Genomic DNA, 13,723 nt, shown 5'->3' on the forward strand with positions numbered 1-13,723 from the left:
GAATATCTCCATGTTTATTCACTTTCATTTATTATGCAGCCACAGCTTCATAAACACAAACACCGTTTTGTAACTGTTTATATGTATTTTGCAACATTTAGCTTCTTGTAAAACAGCTGAACATAATATTAAATATGAAGATAAAATAGAAAGAAAGACTTCGAAGAGAACAGTTAATCAGCCTGAAGGATGTAACGCATGTATTAATGGCCTGTGGTTTATTAACCCTTCTCTAACTCACACTTTAGGATAAACCCGTCACATTTCAACAGGATTTTGAAATATGATTCAAGAATTCAGAACGTTTTACTTTCACACTTTGGGCTTTTTTAATGCATAACTGTTTTCCTGTTTTTTCTCATTTTGTGGCTGGTTTGCATCCAGAATATTCAGTATGCGCAGGTCACTGACTTAAATCATTTACATAATATGTTCTCACACAAAACGTACACACACTTGGCTCTGGACATTCCCCAGACTTTGCTTTTCACACATTAAGAATGCAGCAGGACACTGTCCAGGTGGGACGAGTTCACAACAGGAAAATGTCTGGACTGTCAGGTGAGGGCTGGCGCCTGGGTAGAGCATGCATGATGCATTAAACATTAATTCTGCTGAGGAGAACACATGTTTTTACGTTTTTAAGCATAACACCGGCGTCTGTGCTTATCACCAAAAACTCTCAGATCGCGTCTTTACAAGTTGGCATCTGCGGCATATTCTTAAATTGTCAGAGTGAATCCTCAGGACAATCTGCTGCTGTATTCTCACATGGACTCACTAGGACATTCTCCGGAGTTTATAGTGGCAGGAAAACTCCGGAGAATGTCCACAACAACCTATTCTCATATACACCCCGTCCGGATAATTTCAGGGAAAAAGTCTGGAGTTCAGTTCCTGTCTAGAAGCATCTTTACTGGAACCTGTCTTGTTTCTACATGGCAGCACATGGGCGGAGTATGAAAGTCACACTGAAAAGACGAGTAGGACAAACTTCATGACCAACTCAGCTCAATCTTTTCAAAGATATTACCAATATTTGAAACGGTGCTGAACAAAGAGCGGAAATGTTTATGGAAAAGCTCTGTAGGACGCTGCTGGCACGTCATCTCTCTCCAGCCTTTATGTGCTCTCCATACGAGGATATGAAGTTCACCAGAGGGGAAAGAGACGTGTCTTCATGGCTCGGTGTGACGCCTGTAGTGCTCTTCAGAAACCGCAGTTCTCCGGCCCTTCAGTGGCTGTAGATGCTTCGGTCACCAAAGCCAAGTCCGTCTGCACCGCTCATGTCTGCATGAGGCGCTCAGTGCTTCTCCAGAGCTTTAGTCAGAAGATCGTTCAGGCGGGAAATCATCGGTCTGGGATCATCGTTCAGGCCTGCTGTGATCATGGCGTTGTCGTAGATCTAAAATAAAATAGAGAGTACAAAGTAAGTAGGAGTTTGACTTTGCATGGGAAGGATGTTTAACTATTAGCAAAGGTTTTTAAAAGATACAAATATCCTCAGAAGGATGATCACAGCTGCCAGAACAGAAACACGGCAGCATCAACCATCAGTGTTTCCCCTAGGTTTACAGCTTTGGGGGGGGGGGGGGGGGGGGACAAACACGGACACAAAAACTTAAAGGAATCATGATGTTAACGTGTTTCTTTTAATGATAATGAACTGTACATTGGACTTCGGCGCTGACAGGGTATTCTGTGATGCTCAGTCGTCATGTGTTTGTCCAGTTTGTCCCTTCTGTAGGACTGGCAGGGAGATTATAAATGGCCGGGTCTGGTTTCCTCTCACAACTGCTTGTTTATGGTGTCTACGTATGCAACATAACATTCTTAAAAACAGTGGTGTATAAAGTACTTAAAAAAGCCATACTTGAGTAAAAGTACAGATATCTTACTTGAAAGTGACTCCGGTTAAAGTAAAAGTCACCCGTCAGAAAATGACTTGAGTTAAAGTCTTAGAGCTGCTCATATTAAATGTACTTAAGTATCAAAAGTACAAACACTATATATATAATGTATAATTTTACAAATTTTGAACCCGAGATGCTGAGGTTAAAAAAGTATTGGACAAGTGCATCTGAACTTCTAGAGACAACAAAGAATCAACACAACAGAATAAACAAGTGCCTCTTGATTCTACCTAAGAACACTAATAGACCAGCCACTAATAGACCAAATTAACCTTTTGTGTCTATTAGCTGTATTTTGCATTTTAACTGCCTGGATGTTTACCTGCCTGTATACCTGTCCGCCAGCTTGTCCACACATCTACATGTAAGCCTGTTTATTTATCATTAGACTATCTTCACTGAATGGGCCCGCGTTTGTGTTTGCATTTGTTTCCAGCAGGGTGACAATACACCTGTAGGGTATCTTGCCTGTAGGGACGACAAAGTGAAGACACAACCCTGCTTGAAGTTGTACACATTAGCCAGTTTGTACAATACATATATAAAGACTCAACAGCTTCTAAGTTGTGTTGAGTCAGCACAAAGGGCGACTAAGGATTGGAATTGGCAATATATAGATAAATAATATCTTTGCAAAAATTATATTGGCATTATAGTGAGTGGAAAACTGGGCCTGATTACCCAGGGTTCCATTTGGCGAGGTCCATTAAAAAAATGAATTGTGTGCGTGAATATGCAGTCGTCCACGAAACAGTGTTAGTTTTTGGTTGTGTTGGCTGAAAGTTGTTTTTGCGTTTGCTTATATAATTGGTTGTGTTGTTTGTAAGTAGACACTGCCAACCAATGATAGTCTATTTGCCAACAGTTTTTGTTTAAACCAACTACTTCCAATATTTTCTTTAAGAAAAGTTAACCACTTGCTGCTTCGAGTTATGTATTTATGTGCAGATGTTGACACGAAGCAGGAAAGGGAAAACAAATGTGAATCCAAAAAGGAATACCTTCAAAAAATTATGTAAAGTCACCTTATAAAAGCCCTCAAAAAGCCAATTCATTTGCCTGAATAATAATCCTTACAATTTCAATAGGGCCTCACGTCTGTCAGTGCTCGGGCCCTAATAATAAAGACTGAACCGAGCTCCTGCAGGAGCGAGAGAGCGAGAGAGAGGTGCGCCGTGCGTAAACTGAGCACGTTCCGCCAACCTCCGCTGCTCAAGTAACGAGCCAGTTTTGAGAATGTAAGATGTAGAAAGTACAGCTATTTGTGCTCAAATGTAGCGAGTAAAAGTAAAAAGTCGTCAGGAAAATAAATACTCAAGTAAAGTACAGATATGTGAAAAATCTACTTATGTACAGTAACAAAGTATTTCTACTTTGTTACTTCCCACCACTGCCTAAAACCAAAAAGAAAACTGAAATAATCCCCTATTCATTCTATATGAACTGTAATTTATCTATCTATCTATCTGGCTATCTATTTATTTATGCATGCATGTATATATGTATGTATGTAATGTATGTATTTACTGACTTCCATAAGTAACCTGGATTGCCGGAATCCGTAAACATTTTTGGATCCGGTACTTATGTTTATCTCGTCTACACGAAGCCCTTTTAGGAAAACACGGAAACGCTGCAGCGGAGTGGTTGAAATCGCTGTAAAGACGTCATGGAGCATGCGCTTAAAGTGAAAGAAGACTAAAGCCGAGATCCTACTAGCAATCTTCCCATCACGACTTCTCTACCACCTGAAATCACTGTTACCATGGCAATCAAACAGGACTAGTTAGAATAGAGCACTTCGCCATAACCCTCGTATGCGTTAAGTTACCGTTTTGAAACTTCCGTCTGTAATACAAATCTTTTCACGTCAGATTTGCCGGTTTTGAACAATGGTCCAATGAAAATAGATTAAACAGTGATAGAAGGAAGTGACGCAGCGGGGTTAATAATGGTTCAGGCTGAGGTTGCGAGGCGAGGTGCGTTCACGGTTAAATACAACAAGCGGAGAAAGCAGAATCGCGGGCTGACCGGCGCTGAGAAATGCGCTTCCCGTGGAAACAGCCAGGCGCCTGTGCGCTGGAGAATTGCGCGGCGCTGCGCTTCGGCGTCCGGTGTAATACTTAAGTTATCAACCAGGGGGAGTATTGCCCCTCTGACAGCCAAGCTGGGTCAGAACCTATCATCCGGTGGTGACTGAACAGATTCTTGTCTGGGGCAGGGCGTGCAACACGTGGGCTCTTCTCTGAACTCGGACCCGGAGCAGGAGAGCTCCTCCGGCTGCTTCTCGCAGGAGAGTGGATGTTACCATCTCCACCTGGGAGCGTTTAAAAAACGTGGATATTTTTAACTGCTTCTCAGGTGGTTGATGCGACATGTTTTCAGATGGATGCTCTCTGTCCGCTGGTGGGAGGTTGCTCACCTGTGTGTGCGCGAACGTGTCAGTGTGTGCGCATCTGGATGGAACTCCGCCGTGCGCGATACAGAGAGCAGAGGAGAACTCTAACCGCGCGAGCATGTCGAGACAGAAATGCAAACTATAGACCTGTTTTATAGGTAATGTAACCTTAAAATGATTTATGTAGAAATCTGGCGCCATATTAAAAAATAAAAAATAAAATAAATAATTAACTTGACCTTCAAGGGGGGGCGGGAGGTGCCGTTGGGGGGGCGCAGCGCCCCCCTAATAGAATGGTAGGGGAAACACTGACCATATCTATGATAAATGTTTCACTTTATTAGTGTTTAATGTGATTAAAAGCAAACATATATTCATGTTTATCCCCATGAAGCAAATGAAAACAGTAGCAGCTCAGACAAGGCAGCTTCTTATTAAAATATGAAAATACATTTTTACCTGCTCCAGTAAGAGTCCGGCCAGGTCTGAGTTTGAGTCTTTCAGGGCGTGCAGCTTCTTGATCAGATCGTGTCTGTAAGACGGTGGAAAATGGAAACGACAGTGAGAGCTGGACAAAAAAACGACTTGATTTAAAGTAATGCCATCGTATTTGTTTATGCCTTAAGTTGACTGAGGTAAAAATCCACCCATGTCTCACCCTGCGTTGATCTCCAGCGTGGGCTGCAGTATCTGAGCTCTTTCCTCGGAGGTGCGGGCCATCTGCTGAGTGCGCAGGAAATGGCGAGCAGCGCCCATCTCCAGCACGGTGATCATCGCTGGGTGGGTGTCCAGACGAGGGGTGAGCTGTGGGACCAGGGAGGAAACGTAGTAAACATGTCTGGGCGAAGTAACAGAGTTAGGATGAAAACAAGCCACATCCTTGCATCACTGTCTACTCGCCTTAACTCTATAAATGAAGCCACAAACTGGCACTTATAAAAGTCCTGAAACAAACTCAGACTGTGTATAAACATGAGGAAGGAATGCACGCAGCTATGAAGAAAGATTTGAATCATCGAAGAAAAGTATCGATCATTATGTGTTGATAATGTAGTGGTGGTTACTAACAGTCAATTGTAGTGGGTCAGAGACGTAAGCTGAGTCAGTGTCAGTGTGTGTGTGTGTGTGTGTGTGTGTGTGTGTGTCTGTGTGTCTGTGTGTCTTAGTGTCAGCACAAGAGAGAGAAGAGAGTGAGCCGAGTCAGGTTGGACTGAATTAATGAATGAATATATTATGGGTTAGGGTTATATATCCCTAACCTATAATATAATGGACATTGTAGTGTCTCTGTAGAGGCAGATCGCAGAGACAATTAAAAACGTTCACGGTCTAATATTGTCATATCGTACACCCTTATTTAAGAGTATGACAACTTGTAAACATACACATACAGCAACCCTGTGAAATTCTGATTCCTGAAAACCCATTCATCTTATATTTACCTTTATGTTGGTGACTCGGGGGCCAAGGGCGTTCTTCATCCAGGCGATCAGGTTGTCCGCCTCCTCCTGTGTCAGACGCTCAGAGGCTGCAGAGGAAAGATGACAGGAAACAAGGATTACAAATTGAGACGAGAGGGGAGGATGAAGGTGTGAACTTGGCGATATGAGAGAGAGAAGCAGACCTGGTTTGCTGTCCTCAAACTTCTCCTCCTTGTAGTGATCCACCACGATGTCCGTCTCGGCAGAGATCAGTTTCTTCTTGTCAAACTCCTTGAGGTGGAGCAGGGTCAGCTCGTCGAACTGCTCGAAGCAGAACAGCACCTGCACAGACACATCACACACGCTTTCACTGGATTTTTCATGGACCGGGTTATTATATTGTATTAATAAGCTTCCAATAAGGTCAATAAACGTTATGGATCCATCCCCATCTGTCACGTCAGCCTCTCACCTCCATATCTTTCTGTTTCATGGCCTCAAAGTAGGGGGAGTGCTCTGCGAGGTGGCGGTTGGGGGCACACAGGTAGTGGATGTTGCGCGTGCCGGCCTTCATTCGAGAGCTGTACTCCATCAGACTGGTCTGCTGACCGGCCGGCAGAGCGGACGACTCAAACCTCAACAGCTTCGCGATGTCCTCCTGTAGGGAGACAGCTGCTGGTGAGACAACATGTTTCTGGACAGTGATGCTTCCTTTTCCAGGCATCTTTATTAACCTTTCCCCTCTAGAAACCACAGAGTGTGTCACCTTGACGTCCTGCTCCTGGGTGGTGATGATGCCCTCCCTCATGAAGAGGCTGTAGTCCTCAAAGAACTTGTTGTACTTCTCCGGCTCCTTCTTGCTTTGGTCCAGCAGGAAGCGGATCACCCGCTGCTGCAGAACGTCACGGAGCTTCCTGAAGTCAGGGGTCAGGGGAAAAGAATTAATCACAGATCAGTTATAAAGAAAATGTATCAATTTGTTCACGGGTCAGCAACCACAGAAAGGGGAGAGATTACATATAAAACAAAGAATACAGTAAGTTGTAAAACTGGTCTTATACCTGATGAGGGCGCTCTCTTGCAAGAGCTCTCTGCTCAGATTCAGAGGGATGTCCTCACTGTCCACCACACCTACACACACACACAAACCCTGTGAGGGACACTCATTGACATAATGCATTGCATTCCTTATCCTCTTAAGGTTCATTTAAAGGTTAGATGCGATTACAGAAACAAACTGAGCCTTCTGTCCACACTCTGTGATAATTTCTTACGTGGAAGAAATGTCAACAATGGCAGAACTTTCAGAGAAGAGGCTTTGTGAGTTGTTAAGAAACTACAGGCGTCTAAATGTCAAAACCTCCTCCACCATTATGTTTGTTGCATTACTTAAACCACTCATGGAAGAATGATTACACAGTTTGTAACTGACAAACCTCTTTTTGTACATAAATGTGTCACAAATTAGCCTAATATTTTTGCCTCTGTACATAGAATCAAGCACATCAAAGCAGGAGGATCCGAACCTTGGAGGAAGCGCAGCCACTTGGGGAGGATGTCACTGGCTTTGGTCTGGATCAAGACCTTCCTGCTGTACAGAGCCACGCTGGAGCCGATCTCCCTGCTCACGTCAAACATGCTGGGCTTCTGTGGGTCAATAAATTATTTTATCAAAACATTGATGAGAATCGAACCTCTAAGAGCATAGAGTATCTCTGTACGCAGATGATTTATTGATGTATGTATCGGACCCTGTTTCAAGCGCCCCCCATGTGATCCATGCTCTGAGGAGATTTGGTGCTTTTTCTGGGTGCAAATTGAACTTTAGTAAAAGTGAATGTTATCCTGTTAATGACTTGGCTCTTCAATAACAGGACAATGCTCTGCCGTTCCGGATGTCTAGAAATGGCTTTAGATATCTGGGCATTAACATTACAAGGGACATGCAGAAGCTTTACCAGGAAAACTTCTGTCTGCTATTTGAGAAAGTCAAATCAGACTTGAAGAAATGGAAAACACTTCACCTATCTTTAGCAGGAAAAGTGAACTGTATAAAAATGAATGTACTCCCCAAATTTGTTTATCTGTTTCAGTGTATTCCACGTTATCTCCCTAAATCTTTCTTCAAATCTATTGATAAGGTCTTCACTTCATTTATATGGGAGGGGAAGAAACCTAGAATACGGCTGGAACTGTTACAGACAATCAAACCTCTAATTTACCCACTGACACTGAAAGAATGTTCTGTGTGGAGAGAGGAGTACTTAATGACTGAATGCATGGGTTTGTTTAACCATGTCCAGGCCTTGAGGTTTTCTGGTTCTATTCCCTAATGTAAGACTCTTATAAATAAAGCAGCAGAGAGAGTAACAAAACGTGTCCCGAGCTCCTCACCGCATCAGGAACGTAGAAGATGCTTCGGATGTTGAGCGGGGCGTCGGCGCGGTAGTGCAGCGTGTAGCGCGGCTTGTCGTAGGCCTGGGCGATGTAGCGGTAGAACTCCTCATGCTGCCAGTCGCTGATCTCCTTCGGCTCCATCATCCACAAAGCCTGCAGGGAGAAGGAGGTCAAACAACAGTTAGCTGAAAAATGACTGAGCATGTTTTTACAATGAAAACTTTCAGCTGAGACGTTGCATAATTTTTGCTGAAGTGAAATCTTCATTGTCAGAGCTTCAACCTTCAATTCTGTCCTCTATAGGGACAATGTGTTCAGTAAAAGAGTCTAATTTTATAATTATTTACTAATATGTTGAGATCAAGTAAACAATACCACAGCCTCAATTCACCCAAAGTCTTGCCTTAACATTAAGCTTTGTCTTTTCCATACATGCTTTGTTCTCTTTATTTTTGAATAGTAAAATGCACAAGATGCACAATCCTGCACAGTTGATTTATTGTATGTAATTTGTAAAAAATAAATGCTGTGGGTTAAGATTGGAAGTTTCCTGTTGTTTGGCTCTAAAGATTAAGATGTCTCAAATGTTTGTGTAGTACTGAATACAGCAGGGATATTTGGGGGATGATGCTGATCTCAATAATAGGGATTAAAAATGTCCAGTATCAATATTTCAACAGTTACATTTATTTATTTCAAAAAAATTGCAATGATCCCTAAAATAACTTTACAAGAATGTTTTTAACAGAACCAGAGCGACTCACCAGCAGAGTGTTGAGCCTCCGTCCATTCAGGAAAATGGGGAAACTGACAAAGTTGCTGTACTTTGTTACGACCTCTGAAAGAGATACAACAGGTTGTCGTCACTGAGAATGATGCATTTAACAAAAGGATCTCTGGAAGTTTTGGTTTCACTGCTGAAGAAGCCTTAGAAGTTTTACCTTTAACTCTGTCCTCAGTGGAAAACTCCTTGCAGTCGTCCTTGAGCTGCAGCACGATCTTTGTTCCCGGAGAAACACCACTGGCTTCAGCAATCTCAAAAACTCCTGAGCTGATGGAGACAATGACAGAGAGCATCTGAGGATCATCAGGACCAGAGCTTTGTTATGCTGTAAAACAGAATCACACCCAGGAACTGAAATAAAACACTTCCTCTTACTGCACTCACCCGTCTGATGACCACTTGTACCCAGGTGCACCGGGCTCAGCAGAGCGCGAGTACACGTCCACCCGGTCAGCCACCATGAAGGAGGAGTAGAACCCGACCCCGAACTGACCAATGATGGAGCTGCTGGCCTCCGCCTGGTTCTGCAGAGCGTCCAAAAAAGCCTGTAATGAATGGAAGAGTTGTTTTGACAGAAAGTGAGAACAGCAAGATACATCATAAACACACGTTTGAACTTCATAATGAATAAATGATGAGTGAAAAAGATGCAAAGAACTACAAACAAGTCACCTTTGAACCGGAGCGAGCGATGGTCCCCAGGTTGGCCACCAGCTCCTCTTGGTTCATCCCCACTCCAGTGTCCTATTGGCACAGAAATTCCTCAGTCATTCAGTCATTGTAAGCTGTAGTACCATTTTTTTCCACCAGGTGGCAAACCTGGTCAAAACCATACTGGGACATAAACTGAAACGTCACAGTTTGTGACTAACACTGGAAACACAAGGGAAATCACGTTGTGCATTGAGTCGTAATAATTCTGATGAGTTTCATTGAAAAGTCCCATGGGAGCTTCTCTGTGGTTTTACTGCACAGTGAAACATTTGTTAAGACGGGGCTGCACCTGGATGGTGAAGGTGCCCTTGGCGGCGTCGGACTGCAGGTGGATCTCCATGGGAGCCGTTTCCCCCCCCGCTGTCATCAGTTTGTGACGCAGTTTTTCTAACGCATCACTACCATTCGAGATCAGCTCCCTGATGAACACCTGGTGGGACGAGAAGACAGCCGTTATATTTAATAAACTCTCATGTTGGTGTAGCTAAGGTTGTTCTCCTATACAACCTATACAACCTCCTATATTCTCCTCTTACTTCTTTTTCGGAGTACAGGGACCTGGCAACAATGTCCAGCAGCTTTTTTGTTTCAGCCTGAAACTCATGTTTGGAGAAGTCGCCTGGAAGAATCAGGGGTGAGACAACATTTTAGATTATCATAAATCTAACAGATGATGGACAAACAATGGATTGGACTCCTGTTGCTCCCGCACCTTGAACAGACTCTGTGTCACTGATGATAGTGTGCAGGCGCTCCTCCTCTGGCTCCTTCTCAGGCTCCTTCTCAGGCTCCTTCTCAGCCTCCTGGGTGCTGTAGTAGGACTGCTGGCAGACTCCGAGACGGGAACGCTGAGCGCTCCACAGTCGGGCCTGACTGCTCCACCTCTGCTGCTGCGGGACCCGCAAGTCTGAGGAAAGGAGGGATAAGACAGTGGGGAGGTTAGATAACATCTCATGGGTGTTCTTTGTCTTTAAGAGGCCGTGCTGAGGGTCTGTTTCTATCAAAGGTCTGATAGTATCTATAAGCTCCTACACCCTGATCACACCTGGTATTATCCTCCGTCCTGTGTGATCCAAACACATAAGGTCGTCGCTAAGTTCAAGTCTGAAAACATCCAAACACGTTCCAAGGTCTGATCACTCGCACCCCATTCGGAGGTGGTGTGGGACACAAGTGGCCACATTCATTTCGTTGTGTGAATGTAAATGCGTCCTGGGGAACATCCTACATATGAGAGTAAGCCACTAAGCTGACGTACTATGACCCACTACAGTTTCACAGTTTGATCTTCTGTACAACACTCCACTCCATATACTGGAACACTTAGTTCACATCATATGTGATATGTGTTAATATAAACCATATTGATATTATATATAATTTTATACAATAATATTGTCTTTTGCACACTCTGTCTACATTTTCTTACACTCATAGTATATTATATTATCTATTGTATAGTCAATACTTATATTTATACCTCTACTATATATCATATATTATATCATACTCTTTGTATATTCTTGTATATACACATATTTATACATGTGTACATATTATTATTATTATTATTATTATTATATTTACTATTATTATTATATATACTGTTGCTGCCATTATTACTATATACTGCTATTATATTGGTATAATTACTATCATATATGAATATATATTAAGTATATATATATACTGAACTATTTTTATATACTGTCTAACAATAACATTACCATCATATCATCAGCACTATAACCATCATCTTGCCACTGCACCTTATCTACCTATTTATCTTGTGTTTCTGTTTTTATTCTTTCTACCTCAATATTTTTTATTTTATTCTATTTTATTTTATTGTTTTCAAATATACCGGCTGCTATGACGACTTAATTTCCCTTCGGGGATGAATAAAGTAATCTCTCTATCAAACACAAATGATGTACATTTGCAAATTTAGAGCTGATCGAATCCCTCCGAGCGGATGTGAATACCAGGTCTGAACAGAGTTTTGGATCTTATTGACACTAGAGAGGAACAAACCATCAGATCCCCACTGACAACAGCAACGAAAACAAAGCAGGGAAAGAAATAAAACAAACTCAGGTCCAATAGTCCGAGACCACTTCCCCATGGACCTCACTGTATGAATATATGAATGATAGCTGATGCAGTTTTATTTTGAGAGGAAAGTGGAATCAGTGAGACGGACCCTGAGGTGACATCACACTTCAGGAACCTTCTTCTGTTATTTAAACACGTGTGTATTTACTCTGGGTGGTAAACTAAATGGGTTCAGTCTGATATGACTAGGTCACTGGATCATGTCGCGAAGAAAGCCCCCACTTTTCCCAAGTCCACAGTATTTGTAAGAGACACAGCGTGCAACACAGAGGCGGTTCTTTTCTTGAGGGCACTCAGCAATTGGCCAGATGTGTACTGTCTCTCAAAGTGCAGTTTTTTGCAAGCACATCATTGTGAGAGAAGGTCCACTCCACCAGGGGTCTCACCGTTGTGCCCTTATCAAACAGGGAGTTTTCCACAGTGGAGAGACCCAGCAGATTAGACTTTAGAGGAGGATTTAATATCTTTTTCTCATAATAATTCATGAAAAAGGTTCTTGCACGTCCTCTCTCCTTCCTGAGAATCCGTGCTCTCATTATCTCAAATCTTAAGATGAATTTACTTCTTACACTTCTCTCCAAGCTGTACTTTGCAGTCAGATTGACACTCAGAATGTTGCACTCTGTGTTTGACCCTGTGCCTGAGTCCAGAAGTTATACATTACTCCAGATGAAAGAAACAGTTGTAATATTGTTAATGCTATAGACTACACAGCTAAAATTGATTCACAGGATATGAATGTAGGTAAAATATATTCATAAGATAGAACACAAAACATAGATATCTCAACATATGACTGTGTAATAACTTTGTATTTTAAGTGTATTTTTGGTTTAAATCCGCCTCCTCATGTCGCCTAGGGTCGGACTGACACACCGGGCTCATAGTGTCGACCTGCCGGCGGGTAAACTCCACATTTCGCCCTGGATCTCTCACCTTGTGGCTCTGCTCAGCTACCGATGCTAACGATGCTAACAAACATTAGCTCACCTGCGGTTCTGCTGCTCAGCCTACGCGTGCACGTCGTGAGGCGCGTGCCCGTGCCCCGGGAGGAACCGAGCACGAACCGAGCCAGCGAGAGACACCGGGACATGAGGCCGGTGGTGGGACAGACGAGAGACACGAAGACACGAAGACAGGTTGACCCGCAGACAGTTTGACCCGGAGAGACACTCACACACACACGCTGAACGAAACGACAGAGTCAGGACCCCGCGCCTCCTGATGACGTCGGTATGGTGCGTCCTCGCGCTGCCTGATGAGAAGTACGCGTCACTCAATCGATTAAAATCCCATTTGGTGGGATAACGAACCTTTTGATTTCAGTAGAATTGATTTTAACCAATGCTTGTTTTGTCTGGGCAAGTTTACTGTTGGTGCTAATCCCATTTATAATTGAATTCGTTCTCATTTGTTTATTCGCCCGTCAAGGTCAAACGGTGATCGTTTTACCTATAGTCCGATTTACAGACGTAAATTATTAAAAATGAGGTGACTAAGTTTGTTATGTTTATGATGAGTGCAGTTTAAAACTTATTGCCGGGCAATCAGTAGAATAGAAACGTCCGCCGGTGGCCCCCTTGTGAAGCCACTTTTAAATTCACTAGATCCAGATTTATCACACAGATGTGTATTCACTAAATGTACCTGAGTTTTTCCATTAAGATCCATAAATAAATCTCAAGTATTAACAAATGTTGAAACACAATCTCACACTGTTTTAGAAGGTGATCTTCCGCTGGATCCAGATCTGCAACTACATTTCCTGGGTTCTTACCGCTTCATTCCATCATGATTTTTGGTAATTCGTCCAGGAATTATTGGATAATCCTGTTTAAAAACAAACTGACAGGGGTGAAATGGCGGAGGTAACAATATGCTACTCTATTGGAAAATCAATCAATAATTTATACCAGTCTTCAAGTTAAATCCAAAGAATTGATGTTCCCATCTTCTCAAAGGGGTAGATTGGGTTTTCTCT

At 42.7% G+C, this 13,723-nt stretch overlaps 1 protein-coding gene across 1 annotated transcript; it reads right to left on the minus strand.

Moving 5' to 3' along the window:
* Positions 1-13: 13 nt before the first annotated feature.
* Positions 14-12,919, minus strand: trap1 (TNF receptor-associated protein 1). Its single transcript, XM_061089744.1, has 18 exons — positions 12,733-12,919; positions 10,340-10,534; positions 10,164-10,246; positions 9,917-10,057; positions 9,586-9,657; positions 9,298-9,458; positions 9,071-9,180; positions 8,894-8,967; positions 8,127-8,282; positions 7,259-7,379; positions 6,794-6,863; positions 6,499-6,646; positions 6,205-6,390; positions 5,936-6,074; positions 5,754-5,839; positions 4,970-5,115; positions 4,771-4,843; positions 14-1,405 (listed from the first exon to the last, which is right to left on the minus strand). Exons 1-18 carry the CDS (start codon positions 12,833-12,835, stop codon positions 1,304-1,306), a joined length of 2,166 nt encoding a protein of 721 aa, XP_060945727.1. The 5' UTR covers positions 12,836-12,919; the 3' UTR covers positions 14-1,303.
* Positions 12,920-13,723: the final 804 nt, after the last annotated feature.

The sequence above is a fragment of the Limanda limanda genome, chromosome 17 (genome assembly GCF_963576545.1).
Source record: "Limanda limanda chromosome 17, fLimLim1.1, whole genome shotgun sequence".
NCBI classification, from domain to species: domain Eukaryota; kingdom Metazoa; phylum Chordata; class Actinopteri; order Pleuronectiformes; family Pleuronectidae; genus Limanda; species Limanda limanda.

Excerpts from the sequence above, each read along its gene's own strand:
- trap1 (XM_061089744.1), bottom strand. The coding sequence starts at position 12,835 with ATGTCCCGGTGTCTCTCGCTGGCTCGGTTCGTGCTCGGTTCCTCCCGG. Across the intron at positions 6,075-6,204 it reads TGAAACAGAAAGATATGGAG|GTGCTGTTCTGCTTCGAGCA; the intron begins GTGAGAGGCTGA and ends GTGTCTGTGCAG. Across the intron at positions 4,844-4,969 it reads ACGCTGGAGATCAACGCAGG|ACACGATCTGATCAAGAAGC; the intron begins GTGAGACATGGG and ends ACCGTCTTACAG.